Source organism: Thermobia domestica, chromosome 7 (assembly GCF_964235325.1).
Source record: "Thermobia domestica chromosome 7, izTheDome1.hap1.1, whole genome shotgun sequence".
Taxonomy (NCBI): Eukaryota; Metazoa; Arthropoda; class Insecta; order Zygentoma; family Lepismatidae; genus Thermobia; species Thermobia domestica.
The window spans coordinates 35,865,958-35,886,615 of NC_137460.1; the positions used below are offsets into that span (position 1 = coordinate 35,865,958).

Below are 20,658 nucleotides of genomic sequence, written 5' to 3' on the forward strand. Positions count from 1 at the left end.
AATAATAATAATAATAATAATAATAATAATAATAATAATAATAATAATACAAGTGTTGAGCTCACTCCTCACAATTTTTTGTAAGCTAAAGGGGAAAGATAGCTAAAGCAAATGGAATTAAGACGGAAAATTTTATTAGAAGGCAACGAGAAAATTCGGAGAAAATTCAATGGACACGATGCATCATCAACTTTCCGAAACGTCTTTCTATTTTAGTTCATTATCACGATAGTTGGAGAAATACTTTTAAAAAAATTTGTTTTTGTAGTCTACTAATTTGAAATACATGAAAAAATGCTGTACTACCAATACTTTGAAAACTCTAAATACTCTTCCAATGAGCAAATACCACTCTTTACAATACGTACACAATTTACCAATTAATAAATGACGAAAGTTTATGGGATGCAGACTTACAAGTAATAAGTAATTATATTTACCATTATAATTTGTTTGACATATCACTATAAATTAAACTGACAGGTATACACTACATTCACACACATGTATAACATTTGGTTACACTTGTTCTCCATTTCTTGTCTAATTTTAGACGAAATGATGATGATGATGATGATAGCAATAATAGTGAAGATAGTGAAGGTGGGGATGACGATGAAGGTGATGATACTTATGGTAGTGAAGTCAATGATGATGATGATGGTAGTGATGATGACACTGACGATAATGATGGTGATAACGGTAGTAATGAAGATAATGTTGATAGTGATGCTGAAGATGATAATGATAACAATGATAATGAGAATAATAATAGTGATGATTATGACGACAGTGGTGATGATGATGATAATGATAATAGTAATGAAGATAATGATAATAGTGACGGTGGAAATGATAATGAAGAGGATAGTGGTGATAATGATGATAATAATGAGGATAATAATGGTGATAATGACAGCGATAATGATGACGATGGAGATGATGATACAGATGATTCAAGTAACAGGTGATGATGATATGTCTACTAGATACCGGAAACTAGACACATATTCTATGTTCTTCAATCCTATTTCTATATGTTCTCAGATTGCTTCATTACATCATCATTGCTTTAGTCTTTCTAACGTTTGTTTTCATTCCATATTCTTCACAGTTTTTTTCCCTCCATATTCTAAGATCATGTTCATTTAGATTCTGCAACCAGCACCATGTACCCTGCAAACTCTATACTCTTTATTTACCATTGAAATACCATACACTAAAGTACTAAAATCTAGGGTATACTTCTTAAATATTTATTCTAGATATACATAATGCAAGGAGGAGAGAAATTCCTATCGACTTTTTCTTCTTCTACTCTCATTTGTCAGTTTCCTTCTTCCATTAACACTTAGAAATAGTTATTTATTCACATGCAGGGTCCTGATCAAGTTTATCGCTAATTGCTAATCTTGACAGGGAGGGGAAACTTTTTTTTTAAAGATGCAGCATCGTGTAAAATCTAAATATTTACCCTAATTCGATTGTATCTGATATTGAGAAGGCATTGGCGTTCATTTCAGCCACTATCAAACCCCATTATCACAAATTATCATTTTTAATTTTTGCCTTTAAATTAATTATTGATTATTATTTATGTTCTAAAGAGAGTGGCGGATTTAGAAAGTAAAAACTGGGGGGGGGGGGCGACCAGGATCCAGACTATGATAGGTACACCATGAGTTTACTATAGATTTTCAAAAATATCTAAATAATAGCTTAAATTATTTTTGTCATTCATAAAACTGGAGGCCTAGGCCTCCCGGCTAAGGGCTAAGACCCGTCACCGTCTAAAGATTTGACTTTAGTCATATTTTGTAAATTGAAATTCTGGGTCTATAACTTTAGATTTTCTAAATATGCTTTTATTAATATGTTGGAACAATTAAATTTTAAATAATAAACTAAATTTTTTTAGTTTATAGCCTCATTTAGTAGCAGTTCCAGCTCACAGATGACGAGGAGAACCCTAGTAGAAGTAGTGTGACGTAGGTATGGGCTCTTCCACTTTTCGCACGGGGGTTTCAAATGATACCACGGAATAGCACACATATAACTACCCGGAGTAGCAGACGACAACTAAGTAGAGACCACACCTCAAAAACCGAAAATGGATTTGACCGTGTCGTTGACCTTTCCCCGCTAACCCTTGTTTTAGGGTTCTTCTCGTCATCTGTGAGGTGTACAACTAATGCCATCTTTACGAGAATTCTATTGTATTTGAAGCCTCTACATTGCTGTCGAAGCACCCATTGTTCAATCTGGGTTATCTGTGCGGACATTAAATGACATACGTGTTACTAAAATGGAAAAAAAAAAAAAACGATGTTGGGCGTTAAATATAGGGATTTGTTGGAATGCTTCTAAGATCGTACAGTACATACTTTATAGTGATTTTATTATACGTACGAACATAATAACACATTTCATAAAATAGTTCTTGAATACGCTTAAGAAAATGCTATGTGTTTTACGCAAACAGTTGTTATACTGATTGCAGATTAACGTTCCTTTTTAACACAGTGGCTATGTGAGACAGGAAATATTGCTCAACAGGGAAAAAAAAACCGGACCAGCGTTTCTTCCAGGCAAGTTGACAAAACCTTCCCTTCCCCCGCTACCCACGGCCACAAGTCAAATTGTGATCGCAGGTCATTCTAGCGCAGGTCATGTCTTTTAGCAAATAACATCAGAGTGCATCTCCTTCACATTTAAATTTACCCTCCCTTCCGGATGAAAGTCTAAGCTGGTTACGCACGTAATTGTACTTTTTAATACAGTTAATCAGCTTGATCACTTTTTTACCATTTTGCTTCCAATTTGATTGGTTGATTTTGTATACTTAACGTCACTGTCAACAGCGAGGCTATACAGGACAAGATATAGTTATAAAGTTGGCTCTGAACCATTGTAGTGCATTCAATATTTTCTCACCGTGAATCGAAATATGGCACTTGTGCAACAATAGATATGCATTCTAACCACTAGACTATTGAAAGGAGAGCATTGAACCTGCTTCTTTAAGCATTTTATTCTTCAATGAATTTCGTATCTTGTTCATTAGAATTGGGCCTAGTAACCAAATCACAAGAGAACTTTTAATTGTTTTTCCTTGTTCTAGACGAGACGACGATGATGATGAAGGTGATGATGACGATAGCGATGGAGACAAAGCCAGCGTAGAAGATGATGGAGATAGTGATGATGACAATGATGATTCAAGAGACAGGTAAGTGAAAATTGTTTTTTTTTTTTTTTTTATTAATTTGTAACATTTAACTATGAATATTGACGGTTTTTCACTGGTGTATAAAATGCACAATGTGTATTGAAAATGCCACTATGTGTGTGTCACCAACACCTGGAAGGAAATACAGCAGGGAGAGTCATTTTTTTATAAGACGGTTAATTTATCGACCAGAGCACCTTTTTTATATCTACGTTGTCTGTGTGTGTGTGTTTGTGTGTGTGTCCGTCCGTCCAGGAGAAAAAAAATATGCTTTTATTAGTTCATATTAGCTTCTGTTCCTGACATCTGTATATTCTGCTTTTATTAGTTCACAGTATCTTCTGTCCCTGACATCAGTATATTCTATTTTAATTAGTTCACAGTATCTTCTGGCCCTGACATCAGTATATTCTGCTTTTATTAGTTCACAGTATCTTCTGTCCCTGGTATCAGTATATTCTATTTTAATTAGTTCACAGTTTCTTCTGGCCCTGACATCAGTATATTCTGCTTTTATTAGTTCACAGTAGCTTCTGTTCCTAACATCAGATATTGAGGTTTTATTAGTTCACAGTAGCTTCTGTTCCTCACACCAGTAGGGTAGAAGGGGAAAATTGAGTGGAGCAGTAATTGAGCGGAAAACTTTTTAAAAGTTTATATTTTGCATTTCAGTATATTTTATGGAATTTAATTACACCCAAATTTTGGGTGGAAAGATTTTGATCAGAAAAAAAAGAGCTTAGATGAATTTCGAAAGAATGTAATAATGACAAAAATAAACTGATTTGATCGAAAAATGGCATATTTGAAACTGAGTTTCAGGTTTGTGCATTTTGGTTTGAGTCACAATAAATCGCGTATCTGTTAATGTTTTGATCCATATTTTTTACTACTGCTTAAAAACATCATAAGGATAGGACCGTGAAGAGCAGTAATCTTGAATCCTCACTGTGAGGCAGTTAAAATTTTGTTAAAATTTATGACACATGATTTGGGGGTAAATGGTTGGAATGCCCTAAGTGAACATTTTTTGCTTAGATTTCATTTAAATGCTGTGCTATCTTTGTCTTTTGCCGTGTACACTTTTGTTTCTCAGTACAGCCTCCATTGGCCGTTGCGTATGCCAATAGTGTTATTTTGTAAATAGGACCTGTTTATCAATCCAGAGTTCCAACACATGTTCTATTGTAATAGTTTATAGTTATTTAGCGTTAGTCTTATTACCTTCTCCTATGTTTGAATATCAGGGCCTGTTCTCTTGGTTTTTTAAATTATTTTTACGTTTTCGGACAAAGTTTTGACTGCTTATAGTGTTTTCGTATGTGATATATTTTTTATTAAATTCAGAAGACAATATACTATGCTATAAACAATAACTGGACGGCTTGAAAAGGCATTCAAATATCGTTGCGATTTAGAAATAAGTTACTCTTTATTTAGCGTAAACAAAGGTATATTTTTTCTAGGCCACATAAAACTATTAGTTTTTAAGTGGAATACAAGTTATATAACCAAATGAAAGCGTGAGTTTTCTTCATTTACACGAAATAACCCCCACGGATTTATGTGCGCCGGCAATGGTTTTAATCATTTTAAACCAAATTACCCCCAAGTGGTTAATTTGGTGGGAATCAGACCAACAAGAATAAAAATGTTGCAGCATCAAAAGTAAAGACAATGAAAGCTTACCACTACCACAATAGGTGCAGAAGAACCTGCAACATAATGTTACAATCAATTCTTAAATCCTAGAAAAACACCTATAGACTAACCTGTGAGGAAAAAAGATGGGAAAAAACATACCTCCCAATTCCCCCCTTCTACCCTACATTCTGTTTTTATTACTTCACAGTAGCTTTTGTTCCTGGATTAATATGTATATTCTACTTTTATTAATTCACAGCAACTTCTGTTCCTGACATCAGTATAATCTGCTTTTATTAGTTCACATTAGCTTTTGTTCCTGACATCAGTATATTCTGCTTTTATTAGTTCACATTAGGCTTTGTTCTTGACATCAGTATTTTCTGCTTTTATTAGTTCACGTTGGCTTTTGTTCCTGACATCAGTATATTCTGCTTTTATCAGTTCACAGTACCTTCTGTTCCTGACATTAGTATATTCTATTTTTAGTAGATTCTGTTCCTTACATCAGTACATCACGATCAATTGAAACTGTGATATGATTGAGATAGTGTTGACAGGTGAAAGCTAAGATGCAAAAATCGTATTATTCTTAAGCATAAGATAGGAGTGCCGATTGGATGGGAGATAGAAACGCATCCTGTTGCATTTTCTCTTTGAATACTAAGTTTCATCGTTGGGTACGTTCTTTATTGCGAGTAAGAGATCGGCTACTGTAATTTTAAAAGAAGACAGAAAGTAGCACTAACTTACAAAAACATTGAGCTCCTTCGTGGCTAAGTGGTTAGCATACTCGCTTTTGGCGTGGGAGACTCGGCTTCGATACCCAGTGGGAGCTCATATGCTTTGGGATTCCACTTTAATCAGTAGGTCCACGTCTCATATAGCCTCGCTCCTGAATGGGAATTTAAACTCAAAATCAACTCATTATATTTTTTAAAAAAAATAATGTCCAGGACCATTATTTCTTTTATTTATTAAACATAAGAAATCATTTATTCATTAAATGGGGAAAGTAGAAACAACGTAAAACGTGCTAAATAAACTTAAAAACTTAACGGGGAAAAAACGTAAGATCTGGCAACCCCACTAGCAATTGTTGATCACACATAACCAGCGAAAAAGCTATGTGGTCAGCCATAGCCCTTCGTAGGCTGTAACATATGTGAGTTATGAGGGGCACGGTGGCTTACCTTTGGTGCGTTGGGTCTGTGGTTCAATCCCCGGCCAAGTAGGTGTGGTGGACACTATCGTGTGTGTGGGCTTTCTCAAGGTACGCCCGTTTACTCCAACATTCTCATTCCATCAATTCTATCATTATTATTATTATTATTATTATTATTATTATTATTATTATTATTATTATTATTATTATTATTATTATTATTATTATTATTATTATTAACCTTTATTGACAGGCAACACATTTTACTAAGCGTCCACGATGTCACGACACTCCTGCTTGATTTTTTTAATAGTGATATAAATTGTGAGATTGTAAGGCTATAAGTTTATGTAAACTAGTGACTGTAAATAGTGCTGAGCATGCTTGTTCTTTGGAGGCAGTGACTCATATATCTTATCTTGAACATGATTAACTTATTATTAAGTACTTCATAATTTTTAAATTCTAAAATTTCGCGACACGCCCTATGGGAATGCGCGATATACCAGTGTCGCGTAGGGATGCGCACGAGACAAGATTTGTGTCTGTCTCGTCTCGAAAATATGCTGTAAAAGTGACGTCTCGACTCGAAAAATGTATATTTCTCTATTGGAAGAGCCGTGTCTCGACTCGACTCGAATTTTGTCTCGACTTGTCTCGTGCGCATCCCTAGTGTCGCGATACACTGTTTGGGAGTCACTGTTATAAACTATGATCACTTACAGCTGACGATAGTAAATTTAGATAGACTAAAAAAAAAACAACTTATCAGAATAAGGTACCTGAATCAAACTAAATATAACTATGAATACTAAATCGTAATTAATGTAATGTAGTAAGATTTTTGTTGCTCTGTTTTTGATAGGAGAGATACAGATGACAAAACTGATGAAGACAGAACTTCTGATGAACGAGCAAAATCAGCAACAACGGAGAAACCATCATCTCGTAGAAGGTAAATGTTTTGATTCATTAATTTGTTTTTGAGTTTTACATCCCAGAGTGTGTCATTTCGCCTAAACACGACGATGAGCATGAATGGTAAAAACGTAATAAATCTATATAATACCCATGCTCTAAAAACGGAATTATAATATGCAAAAGTCAAATTTTGCGATCGCCTGACTAATGCATGCCTGGCCACTTTACCATGCCAGATAGCGTGATTGAAATTTAGCTATGTTAAGGGACAGAGTTTATAGCGTTTTAAGGCAGCGCTCTGAGTTCCTTTTAAATGCTGTTAGCAAAGGAGAGGGCTGCGGTGTTTTACGTTTTTGTTTATCTTGTTAAAGCGTAGGACGAGATACGTATATCTGTCAACTACTCACCTGATTGCGCTGTAATGGAACTACTTGGTTACACCAATGTACCACGTGGCAACGTCGCGTCGAAGCCTTCCTACCTCACAAGCCATCAACTGCGTCCAATGCTTTACTGAATTCTTTGCTTCTTATATATGGGTGGTTGTAGATGTATGACCTACTTGTACACTGCTAATACTTGTTTATTTCGTTCTCCTACCCTTCATTTTCTCTATCTTTTTTTATTATTGAGACAAGATAGTTCAGTTGTAGTGCTCTAATTTTTGGTATGACACGTCCCTGGTTCGATTTTCATCCACGCGATCGTGTGAGTGTTTCACATTCGCTTTCCACCAATTATTTCATAATCATTCACTTCCATTAAGCATCCGTCCTTTCCTTTAGTCTAAAGAACATAATCGTGGGAAATCTTAAAAGTAGAAATCTATATTCCATTTTACTTTTTATCGCCATTTTATAAAAATAGTTGATATATATTCCATTTGTAGGAGACAAGCTGTTGAAGACAAAACTGATGAAGACAGAACTTCCGAGGAACAAACCAAGTCAGAAGCTACAACAGTAAAGCCTACAAGTCGTCGACGGTAAGATTTGTATTTTCTTTTGTTCTAAATGGTGATGTAACTTTAGTTCTAGAGAGACTATTTAAGAATTATTTTCAGGAACCCTTGCATTATTTTCTCTTCTCTTCCCCTGTTCCAATTTTTCTTAGGACTTTTTATTAGTCGCTTCCATATTCGTGGCCTGAGGCTCTGAAGTTAGTCATTGGTTGGTAGATTTAGAGTTTAGTATCCCTTTCAGCAGCGAGACTACATGAGACGTAGACATAGCTTAATGTGGAATTCGAACCACACTGAGAATCGAATCAGACTATCCCGTGCCGAAGGCGCTTACGTTAACTATGTACCTACGAAGGAGCTCTGAAAGTGGTCATACATAAAAAAGTGGTGTCATCAATTTACCCTCCTTTGTTGGGAGAGAAGGACATCTAGCTTTACGTTATTTTGTCCATAATATTTTAGAGCAACTTTGAATAACGTGTCAGGAGGGGAGGGGGTACTGAATTTCCAGGGAAAAGAAGATGAATCTCGCAGACAAAAATAGGAAATGGTTGGAGGTCCTTAAGTATTTTGGTAAATAGTTGACATGTGGATGTCACATGTGTTAGATTATTAAGATGTAAGTTTATAAGTATTTGATTTCTTTCAAAATTAAGATAAGTTGAGTTGACCCTGGCGTTTGAAAATTCATATCTGTTCCGTTCGTAGTGTACGTGCTACAGGAGTGCATGACATCACAATCACAGTATATCATAGCGTCAGCTGTCTTGCATATGAAATCTTTGAGTTTTACGTCCCACGGTTTTGCCGGTTAGGCTAAAGGAGACGGTGATGATGAGTAATGAATGAAATAGTGGAATGAAGAAAGTGGGAGGAAACGGGAGAACCCCGAGAAAACCCACGCACACGGTGTTTGTCCACCACAAAGTTCACTTGGCGGGGGCTGGGATCGAACCCGGGACCCCGAGCACCAGAGGTGAACGCTCTACCACTGAGCCAATGTCTTGCATATGACTAGGGGAACAGTCTCAAATGACCACACTATTGGAAACGTGGACAAATGTGGAGCCCCGTAGTGAGATTCGATTTCTTCATTATCAAGGCACCAGACTGGCTGAAATGCATAGACAATTGCAGTGGAAACATCCGTCGTCACCTCCTTCCAAAAAGTTGAAAAGCACTGCATTTTAGGACAAAATCATAGTCACAGTCTCCTTGCACTAAGATGGAGTACTACTCATCAACTTTTTGAAACGTAACGAAGATATTGCCGCTTTGTGAGACTTGACCACACTACATTGTAATGTCATTCGAAGAAAGCGACTGGACAATTATCGGACGGTGTTATTCTTTTGCACGACTATGTTCATGCGCACATGGTAAACATCGCCAATGACTGGCTGTGGCGTTACGGGTGGTAGAATACTGGACCACCTACTCTATAGTCCCGATCTAGGTTTTAGCAAATTCCATTTGTTTGACCCCCCCCCCCTCTAAAGCGTCGGTTTTTAGGAACACACTTGTAAACAGAACAAGATGTGCTGATATTGCGACATTGCTCAAGAATTGTGTCTCTCATTTTTTCCATGATGAAATCTTACATTGCTAGAACAATGGAACACGTCTTGAGCGTTGAGGTGATTATGTGTCGATCATTAATGAAAATAACATCTTCCACGTGAAAACATGTATTTTATTTTAAGATATTTTGTTTTCGTACAGACAATACTTATCTTATTTTTCAAACATACTAAATATTATTTTGAGTATTGTATGGATTCCGAGCTAGATTTTTGGAAATTTAAATTAGATATGGATTTTGTTTTCGGTATGTATGTATGTATGTATGTAGAAATGTATATATGTATTATTATTATTATTAGTAGTAGTAGTAGTAATAGTAATAGTAGTAGTAGTAGTAGTAGTAGTAATAGTAATAGTAGTAGTAGTAGTAGTAGTAGTAGTAGTAGTAGTATATATGTATGTGAGAATAGGAAAAGTAGAAATTGGAAAGTTGTAATTTGGTGGACTTATATTCATATTCATAATTTAATTGCAATGGAAGAATCTCCCTTGTTGACCCCAATGATAACTTAATGTGTGCATAAGGGTAGGTGATATTAATTAACCTTGTTCCTACTCTCCCTCCTACTTTTAGAAGTGTAGCTGCCTTCAGTGTGGTAACATTTGCTAATTACGAGACGTGTCGTTATTGCTTTAGAATAATTCGTTATGCATATCATCCATTCCATGTAACAGTCAATTTTCTGCACGTGAGAAATAAATAATTTCCATATATTTATATAATTTTCTTTCTTGTATTTGCATGATTGTATCTAATAACGTAATACATAACTCCCTGATTTTTTTTTTTTTTTTTTTTTTTTTTTTTTTTTTTTTTTAAGTTTTACCATATGTTCCTTTGTGGCAAAACCGCTAATGAGCGTATTTTCTGTTTGCACTTTCCGGGTTGGATCCTCGGTGAGGAACCTTTCTTAAAATGTCACAGGTCTTGCGAAATTTAGCGTCCAACGTTACTCACTTAAACATCATTTTAGGCAGGGGCGTCATTTGCGGAGGGTGGGAACATTGTCTCCCACTCAGTTTGGAAAATGCATTTTTTTTTCTAAAAAAAAAAAAAAGAAATGTTACATTAATATACTAATAAAAACGTGAAACTCTTTGCCAGTGGACAATCTTTCCCCTCCCCCTGGCAAAATTGAAATGATGTTACTGATTTCAAGACAGGATAATAATTAGGAATAAAAAAATTATACTATAAACAAGGTAATATGTTAATGATTAACATTATGATAAGGTCAAATCAATAGCATAATTTCAAATTTTGTCAGGGGGGAACAAGATGCTCCACCGACATAAGAGTTTGGATTTTTTATTACTTTTGAAATTCTGAAACTCATAGGGGTAATTGCTCCTGCCCTTCCCAGATGGCGCCTCTGGGTCGAATTCAACCTATTAGCTAAAAATAGAATTTTCCGATATTAAAATGTACACTTCATAACCACACAGAAGCCAGCTTGGGTCAGGAAACACTTTAAAACAGTGGTCGAAGTAAGACGGTATGCGGTGATATGCCATACCGCCTCTGTTTTTTCAGTAATGAGGACATACCGTCTCTGGTTTTTCAGTGATCAAGAAAATAATAAATACCCGGTATGTTGAGTCAAAATCGTAATAAAACATACCGACTCGGCTTTTTTTCCCACTTCGAACACTGCTTTAAAAGAATAGGTAAATGTACAAAGTAGTTATCATTATTATGAAGTAACTATCTTTATTAAGCGCCTAAAGATTGTAGTTGGAAATAAAGGCGTCAATCAATATGATCGCCACGGAATTCAAGTCGAGCTCAATTGCGAATCAAGAATGCTAACCAGGGGCACAGCCCGATTAAAGCTATTACGAACGGAAATTGAAATAAATTGCTAACTGTAATTTAAAAACTGAAAAACTCCTTCCGTTTCCCAATGGGAAGTTCTCCCATGTCTTCCCATTTTCTTCATTCCACCATTTCTTTCATTCTTATCATCATCATTTCCTTAATAATATAATGCGTGAGTTTAAACATATTAAACAGCCATTATTTGAAAACTATTTCATGAACCTGAAAGCTTTATATTTCTTTCTTTCTTTTTTTCTTTTTTTTATGTTTAAAATTCCATGATTATCCTCCAAGACTAAAGGAGACAGCAATGTTGACAATGAACGAAATGGTTTAGTGAAAAAAGTAGAAGGAAACGGGAAAACTGGGATAAAACTCACGCACATTATCACGCATAATTTGCGATAAATAAGTTAATAGCCATAGGAGAATAATTAGTTAGTGATGACATTAAAAAAAGAATCATTATAAATTAAGATAAAAACAAGAAGGATTGCAAAACAATCATATTAAATAACTGTATATAGACTCCTACTAATAGCAGTTTTCATCTTTTGATATTTACAGAAGAAACACCGATGAGGATAGAACAGATGAAGACAGAACTTCTGAAGAAAACGAAAAGTCAGCAACTACTGCTAAACCAACTGAACGTAGAAGGTAACATTAACTTATTATTAAATGTTCCAAAATACGAAGTGTGTACAAATTAGGGATGGGCAAAACCGGTTTTTATATAAAAAAGGAAATCGGTTTCTAGAAAAACCGGTAAAAACCGAACTGGTTTTGGAGAAAACCGAAACCGGTTTCGGTAAAACCAAACCGGATTTTCGAGAAAACCGAAACCGGTTTCGGTAAAACCAAACCTGGTTTTGGAGAAAACCGAAATCGGTTTTTGTTTTTTCTAAAAACCGAAAAATCAGTTTTCTGTACCCATAGTACAAATCTATTAGTGCGTACCAACAGCAGTACTTTATGCTGCAAAAATTAAACATTCAGAGTGGTAAGTTGAAAGAAGATGGTCTGTGAAAAAGGATACGCTCTCTTTGCTTAGATTTTGCCATATGCAGACGCTTGAAAGCTAAAGATTATGCAGTGAAAAGCCGCGTTTTGATGTCACTTCTCAAAGTGTGTTGAGTGTCTCCTTTATCCTAAGAGACGTATACGTGGGACGATAAATGTTGAGTTCAATCACTGATTGAGTTGTAATTACTTTCTTTTCAGCCACGATGTCAAATAGAACAAGACTTCAGTTTAAAGTGAGATCTGGCTGTCGGTATAATCCAGTATAGTGCATTGCATTTTCTCCTATCAGGAAACGAACACGGAATCTTGTGGAAGAAAGCTATGCCCTCTAGCAACTATACTACGGATAAGTGCTAAATTGTATGTTCAGAACGGTGGTAGTCCTATGGGGAGCGTTTTGTATTAAAACAGTGCTTCTCAACCATTTTAAATTGATCTCATGAGCTCATTTTTACAACCAGAGAAATGACAGAAAGAAACAGCTAGAAAAAATTAGTTAGTTAATAGAAAATCTTTGAGTTTAACGTCCCATGCATGGGCACCCGCAGGATATTTTCCAAGGGGGGGGGACAAGACACACTCACAGACACAATTGCTAGAATGAAACCCAACAAAACAAAACTTCATTGCTACAAGCACCACGTCAGCAAAAGAAACAACAAAGAGCGAAATTATCTTTTCAACTCAACTGACGGATACCATCATTCAAAATACTTAGCATTGCATGCAGCATCAGAATGAATATAATTATTACTGAAAAAATATGAAACATCACGTGGGGGAGAGAAGTAGATTAAATCTTAAGGATGTATTTGACTAAATTTTGTTACTCTAATCATTTAGTGAATGTTGATTTCAAAAGTATACTATTGTCACCAGAAGAGCCTATAAATGTCTACCTTTTTCGAAAATCCAAGGAGGGGCAATTGCCCCCTCTTGCTCCCCTCTGTGGGCGCCCATGGTCCCACGATTATGTCTGTTAGGCTAAGAGAGCCGGATGATTTAGGTAAGTGAATGATGGAAGAATTGATGGAATGAGAAAGTGGAAGAAAACGGGAGTATCCCGAGAAAACCCACAAGAACGATGTTATCCACTACAAACTTACTTGGCCAGGAAGCGAACCGAGAACCCCATGCATCAGAGGTAAGAGCTCTAACACTGAGCCACCGTGCCCTCAGTTCGGTAAAACAATAGAATAAAACAGGTATTTGCAATGTATTAGTAATCGTGGATCCACGATTAGAATACCTGTAAAACCCTCAACTACGGTCATCAATGTTTTTGTTGGCATGTCACCTCTGTACTAGACTATATATCATCGCCAAGTTTCGTGTATACTCCTTGTTCTGTCTCTATTTGCTAAGAATAAAAGCAGTAAAATGTGACGTCATAGATCTTCTAGTTGGAAATGATTGTTTCCAGAAATTAAATTCTTGAAGTTACATGATAAAATTTTAAGTACAAACATCTTTATATTAGGGATGGCAACAAAGTTCTGGTTCCGGCGGCGGAATCGGTTCTTGGAGATCCGGTTTTCAGAACCGGTTCCGGGACCGGTTCCAGACCTCAATCCGAAAACCTGGTTCCAGAACCGGATCTTAAAAACCGGTTCCGGACCTGGATCCGAAAGCCCCAAAAAAAGACCCGTAAAGGAGGCATAAAGTTCACATTCAAAACACTGCAAAGAGGACCACGCGCTTGTGCTCTCCCCGCCCAGACCCGCTTGTGCCCCCCAGAAAAATTTTTTGGTCCACCAGTGGATGTTCAGCCAAATAAGTTTGCCAGTTTGCCTGTTTAGTCAAAAAGTTTGCCAGTTACCCAGTTTGTTTAGTCAACTGAGACAAGCGGCCGCCGCCCGGGCGCCTGCCTGTTGCTACCACCATCCTGCCGGCATCTCGGGTTTAGCGTAGGGATGGCCACAAAGTTCCGGTTCTTGGAGATCCGGTTTTCAGAACCGGTTCCAGACCTGGATCCGAAAACCCGCTTCCAGGCCTGGATCCGAAAAACCGGATCCGTTCAGAGCCGAAAACCAGTTACACCAGGAACCGGTTCTGGCCATCCCTACTTTATACCGCTCACGAAGTGAATATAGCATGAAATAAGTTGATAATTAGATATTGATAAATTTCTTCATAATCTCAAGAAATTACTTCTTAACATGACATAAATCCAATATGTTGGACGATAAACCCAAAACTCAAATATCAATGAATGATTTTGTGAAGAGGTAGGTATGAAATAAAATGAGTCGTCGAGAGCAATCCATAAAGTCACATTTTATGAAAGAGTTATTAGATAGCATAAGTTGAACTAAAAACCAAGGGACTAGACGTTTCCATAAACGTTAATATGCTCAATGAAATAGCACGGTGTTTTTCAATGCAAACTTTTTTCTTTTTTTCCATCTTAAACAAGCAATCTGTATATTTCTTTTGCAGAAGAAATTCCGATGAAGACAAAACAGATGAAGACAGAACTGAAGAACAGGAAAGTTCAGAGTCAGCTACAGAAAAGCCTAGTGACCGTAAAAGGTAAATAAATTAAATATAACAGGTCCCCACATATAGTAGAATGGTGTTGTTAAACAAGAGAGTGTAATAATGTTTCCGTAAAAATAAAAATTGCAGGTTCATTCATTTGCGACATCCTAAAAGTCTTGACAGCAAAACGCAGATAGTTGCTTCCTTTCTTCCTCAGAGTTGCCAACCTCAGAGAACAAAATTATCGATTTTCATCTTTAAAATTATCATATATTCGTTATACACGTAATCACTGTAGAAACAAGTATAATAGTACTAATAATAGAATAATATATAATAAACTTATCTAGTAATCTTCAGTTTAGAACTCCAAATCATTGCCCTGTCCTCACCATTTATTAAAATCCTTATTAACACTACTCTGAACAACTCCTCACCATTTATTAAAATCCTTATTAACACTACTCTGAACAACTCCTCACCATTTATTAAAATCCTTATTAACACTACTCTGAGCAACTCCTCACCATTTATTAAAATCCTTATTAACACTACTCTGAACAACTTCTCACCATTTATTAAAATCCTTATTAACACTACTCTGAACAACTCCTCACCATTTATTAAAATCCTTATTAACACTACTCTGAACAACTCCTCACCATTTATTAAAATCCTTATTAACACTACTCTGAACAATTCCTCACCATTTATTAAAATCCTTATTAACACTACTCTGAACAACTCCTCACCATTTATTAAAATCCTTATTAACACTACTCTGAACAACTCCTCACCATTTATTAAAATCCTTATTAACACTACTCTGAACAACTCCTCACCATTTATTAAAATCCTTATTAACATTACTCTGAACAACCACATTTGAACCCTCTCTTAAACGAAATTGAGTTTGAACAACGGATCCAGCGTTGCCATTTGTCAATTTTCAAATCATGATTGATTTATTTTAGCAGGAATCACTGTTAAAAACCTCAGTGTATGTGTTTTATAATTATTTAATGCACATCTATAATTTATTTTCACATTCAGAAATTACAAAAATAAAAGTATGCGTTTTAAAATTAAGTTATCGTATATTCGCCAATTATCGCAAGGGTATTATCATATATAGATTTAAAGCTTAAATTATCGTATATCATGATAAATTATCGTATGGTTGGCAAGCCTGTTTCTTCGTTTAAAAAATGGATGATACGTACATGTTCAAAAAATAAAACAAGTATGTATTTCATGCAACTATGTACTTAACAAGATTCATCGGTGTACACAGAATCCCATCAAACGGCTGCTCAAACACCCAAACTCATTTCGTTTCGGTGACTTAAACACGATTTTTGTATACAGAGAATGATGGTTTATTTCTCTATTAGTATCATTTTAAAAATGGATGGTACGTACATGTTCAAAAAATAAAACAAGTATAGCGGAAACACCTCTGTTGCATGCAGTACTGACAAGGTTCTTATTTTCTAACCTTAATAGTGTCGACTACCTACGCCATCTTTGTTTTTATTCCACTGATTTATTTGCGGAATTATATTTGTTTTCTTTGAAGTGAAATGGAATTTTAGTTATCCCATTTTGCTGATTATTTTTTTCAAGTGTAGTTAAGTGTTCCTTGGTTGTTTATAATGAATTTACTTTATGTATACACATTACATATTACTAAAATTAGGTTTGATGATTACAAATATTAAGATTATATATAATTAAATCTAATTTTCATTTTTTTTTGTACAAATTAACTCATGAATTTGATTTCATACGTACTTCTGTTACATTAAGTTGTGTACTTCTTGTTAATGGGCTATTGGCAACGACTTATCGTACCGGTCTACTAAGCATAGGTGGGCCTGGTCAATACTTAGTCTAAATGGTTTCGCCGGAAGAAACCGGATAGCGTTACCAGTGTTTCGTTCACTGGGCGTCGTGAGGACAATTGTGGAGCTATCTGAAAAAATGTAACTGACTCCTGTGTTAAGAAAACTACCGATGTGCTGATCTCTCAATTTCAAACTTCGGCTGGTCAGCTTTAGCCTTTGAGATTCAATATTGGGGAATGTAATTAAGCACGTGGTCTATTTCGAAATTCAAATATGTGTTTAGTAATTTACATACAGTTGATTCCTTACACCAAATAGCGACTCATATAACCTCGCTGTAGAAAGGGACGCTAACCTGAAAATCAAATCAAATAAAATCTGGAGCTGATTGCATACTCAAAAGATTCCTAATACTAATATTTGTTTTCTAATAAATGACGAAAATGACGACAATTGGTTCTTTCACGTAAATCTCACTGTCTTGAATATATAAATAAAGTAGCTATTTCCTAATGAAAAATCAGAGTTTTTAAGCTGATTTCTAATTTTAAATATCTACTAGAAAACATATGTCATACGTCGAACACATGTTTTCTAGTAGATATTTAAAGATTTGTATGAGTCTTCCTAATTTGGATTTTTTTTTTTATTGTCCTGTGGTTTTGTTTTGTTAAAAGGCCTTATCACTGCTACATGAAAATACCGCTAATTTTACAGTAATTATCTGATATCTTCAGATAGATAAAACATAATCAAAATGTGGAACAAATCGCCCTAGGCAATTTTATTTTGCATGAGGTACACTTATCATGAGTCCCCTAGTAGCTTTCCATTTGCAGCCATTTAAAAACGCGAAAATAAATGCCGATTTTCTAAATGTTGGAAATCGAAAGCAGATAAGTGAGTCATGATATCGGTATCTCATGTAAAATAATATTGTCTAGGGCGATCTTGTTCCACATTCGATTATCTTTTATCTATTTGAAGGTATCACATAATTACTGTAAAATTAGCGGTATTTTAATTTTGTCGTGATGGGGACTCTTAAATTCCCAATATCCTCAAATACATAAGGCTATCCACATAGTGACTTGAGAACAGCTCGGCCTACCCGAGGCAGAGGAAAGCAGGAGAGCATGTGGAGAGAGAGAGAGAGGCCTGAGTCCATTGACTGTGTGATTCACAGAACGTTGGAGAAACCATTGTCTCCCCTGTACTTTGGTGATTATATTGAAGAAGACTTTGATTCATTGTTCACAGTTTCCTGCCTGTACTGCGCCTTGCCTTGCCTCCTTGTTCTCTGGTAAATATGTGACTAGCCTAAATGTGTGTTACATAATTTATTTTCTTAATCTTACATATTATTTCTCTAAATCTGATTTTTTTTTCTTTGCAGAAGACAAGTGCTTCCTAGTGTTGATGTTAGTAAGCCTTTAGAAGAAAGAAAACCAGCTACGACTGAAAAACCCAAAGATCGTAAAAGGTAATAAATAAATAAATAAATAAGAGCCAGGTCCAGAAAGTAAGGTTACAACGGCTAGTATTCATTCAAAAATGTGTATTTGACAAAATGTTTACTGTAATCTCTTTAGTAATACGTGAAGATATTAAAATGTTCGTGCAATCACCTGAAACAAATCTATTCTGCAGAACTCTGACACCATGATGTTAATAGTGCTTTTCTACGTAATCACCTTGCCTAGCGACTCATTTTTTAAAAGTGGTTCTTTACTTTCCGTAAGCCCGTTTATTAAGTCATTGGGTTTGGCTGTGAAACCACAGTTCATCCTCAGAAATGATGTCATCCCTATTGTCAAAATGGCGTCCTCTAAGTGGACGCTTCATTCCTGGGAAGAGAAAGAAGTCATTTGGTGCTAGGTCTGCCGAGTATGGGGACGGGGTAATATTTCATATCCAAATTAAACTGCCTTCATCATGGATGCATGGCCGGAATGAACTGGTGCATTGTCTGCGAACAGCAGCACCCCTTTTGTGACCAATCCACGAAGTTTCTTCTTCAGTTAATCTCGTAACTTAGTTTAAAGATGGGAATAATAGGTACTGGTACTAGTAATAGTTTACCAGTGTGGTAGGCCATCTGTCATGATGACCCTTTCAAAGTCCCAGAACACGTAAACATCACCTTTCGACATACTTTTGCACTCGTGCTATTTTAGGGTAAGGGAAAGGGAGGTGTTTAAATTGTTTGTTCATTTCCTTAGTTTCTGGGTCATAAAGGTAAACCCAAATAGTCGATTGTCACTAGTCTGCCTAAAAAGGCCTCTTCATCCACCTCACAGATACAACATTTCTCTTGCAGCGTCTTCGCAATTTCTCTTCTGTAAAAGTGTAAGAATTCGTGGCACCCATCATGCTGACACTTTCTGAAGATGCGTCTGGTTGTGAGGCAGACTCGTAACTCATACCTATTGCACACATAATACTTTCAATAGTTATCTTCCTGTGTTGCACTATAATCTTCTCAACTTTCTTCGTCAAGGTGAGATCATCAGTGAAAGATGGTATTCCAGTTCTAGAGGCGTCCAGTTTGGAATTGCCCTTTCCACTTGGATATCATCTCATAGAATGGGTGGGCTTTGATTCCCAGAGACTTCTTTCATCTCTTCATGGATCTGCTTTGCTAATTTCCCTGAAGATGGAGGCACTTAATGATGCTTCGTGCCTCAAGCTTCTCAATCATTGCATCTTTATTGATTTACCTGCAAAAAGTAGAAAGAAAGAGTTGTTCTAACGAGTCCAGAATTTGCATAGTCAACATCGTAGGACCTAATTATAATTATAAAATGCATGTTTTTCTATAAAAGGACCGATTATAAAATGCATGTCATCTGTGTACCACCTTCTAGGTGATTGCACGAACTTTTTGACACCTTCACGTACAGTATCCTTTTTTTTTAACGTAGCTAATTCCTCCATTATCAAAACACTTATTAAAGTCAGGGCACTACCTTCTGTATCTCACAGTCATAGAATTCTAGCGCCTGCTGCTAAAACCATATTTGAACTTCGTTCTTGATCTTTTCATCGTCGTGGAACTGTTATTCAGCAAAATATTTCTTCAGGTGAAGTAATAAGTGGAAATCGCTAGGCGCAAGGTCCGGGTTGTGTAGCGGATAGTCGAAATTTCATCATTTGATTTTTTTTTTCAGAAGCGTTTTGGTCACATTTTGCTATGAGTTCGAGAATTATCACGAAGCAGACAAATACCACTTGTCATAATGTTTCTATTAAAGGGAACAAGTGTTTTGTGAATGTGCGCTTACCCCATACATCCAGAGAACTTATCGCGAAGCATATTTTACACTTGAATGCATTCTGAAACTGTGCAGTCTTTGTAAACACGTGTTATTCACATCACTAAACTCCACGTAGCAATGAGGAACAGCCACGAGAGGGAAGCGGAAGACTGAAACTGAAAGCCAATGTAGCCAACTTATGCACAAAAATAATACTTACAAGTATTGTAATCTTACTTTACGGATAGGCTTCTTAATAATAATAATAATAATAATAATAATAATAATAATAATAATAATAATAATAATAATAATAATAATAACCCTACCCTATACGTTTTTTATAATGTAATGACTCTATATAGTACTGAACATTATTGCTGCCCCTGGGGACTTGACTTGTACAATCTATTCAAAGTTGATTTTAACTCATTATTGTTAAATTTTCCGTAATTTTTAAATTCTAAAATTTGGCGACACATCTTAGGGGACTGTGTAACACAAATGTGTCGCGACACAACGGTTGAGAACCGCTGCACTAAACCTGTAAATGTGTAGAGCTCTTTCACAATAAATCCAATATAAAATTCTCGAGCTGATTGCCAAACTCTCTCGTTGTTACCATACACGCTTTTGGCATGGGAAACCCGGGTTCGATTCCTGGTGGGAGATCATGCAGTTCGAATCCCACTTTAAGCTTTACGTCCACGACTCATATAACCTC

General features: G+C 35.9%; 1 protein-coding gene across 2 annotated transcripts in view; it reads left to right on the plus strand.

The window, feature by feature from the left end:
- The window catches only part of LOC145688850 (uncharacterized), a 72,058-nt gene that overhangs the window by 30,949 nt on the left and 20,451 nt on the right, over positions 1 to 20,658 (plus strand). Inside the window, exons 6-11 of one of the 2 annotated variants that reach the window (XM_081763017.1) lie at positions 3,122 to 3,229; positions 6,904 to 6,993; positions 7,849 to 7,944; positions 11,891 to 11,983; positions 14,789 to 14,881; positions 18,074 to 18,160. In XM_081763017.1, coding sequence (XP_081619143.1) covers positions 3,122 to 3,229; positions 6,904 to 6,993; positions 7,849 to 7,944; positions 11,891 to 11,983; positions 14,789 to 14,881; positions 18,074 to 18,160 — 567 coding nt within the window. The remainder of the gene's footprint in view (positions 1 to 3,121; positions 3,230 to 6,903; positions 6,994 to 7,848; positions 7,945 to 11,890; positions 11,984 to 14,788; positions 14,882 to 18,073; positions 18,161 to 20,658) is intronic. The other variant, XM_081763018.1, reaches the window with a different exon arrangement.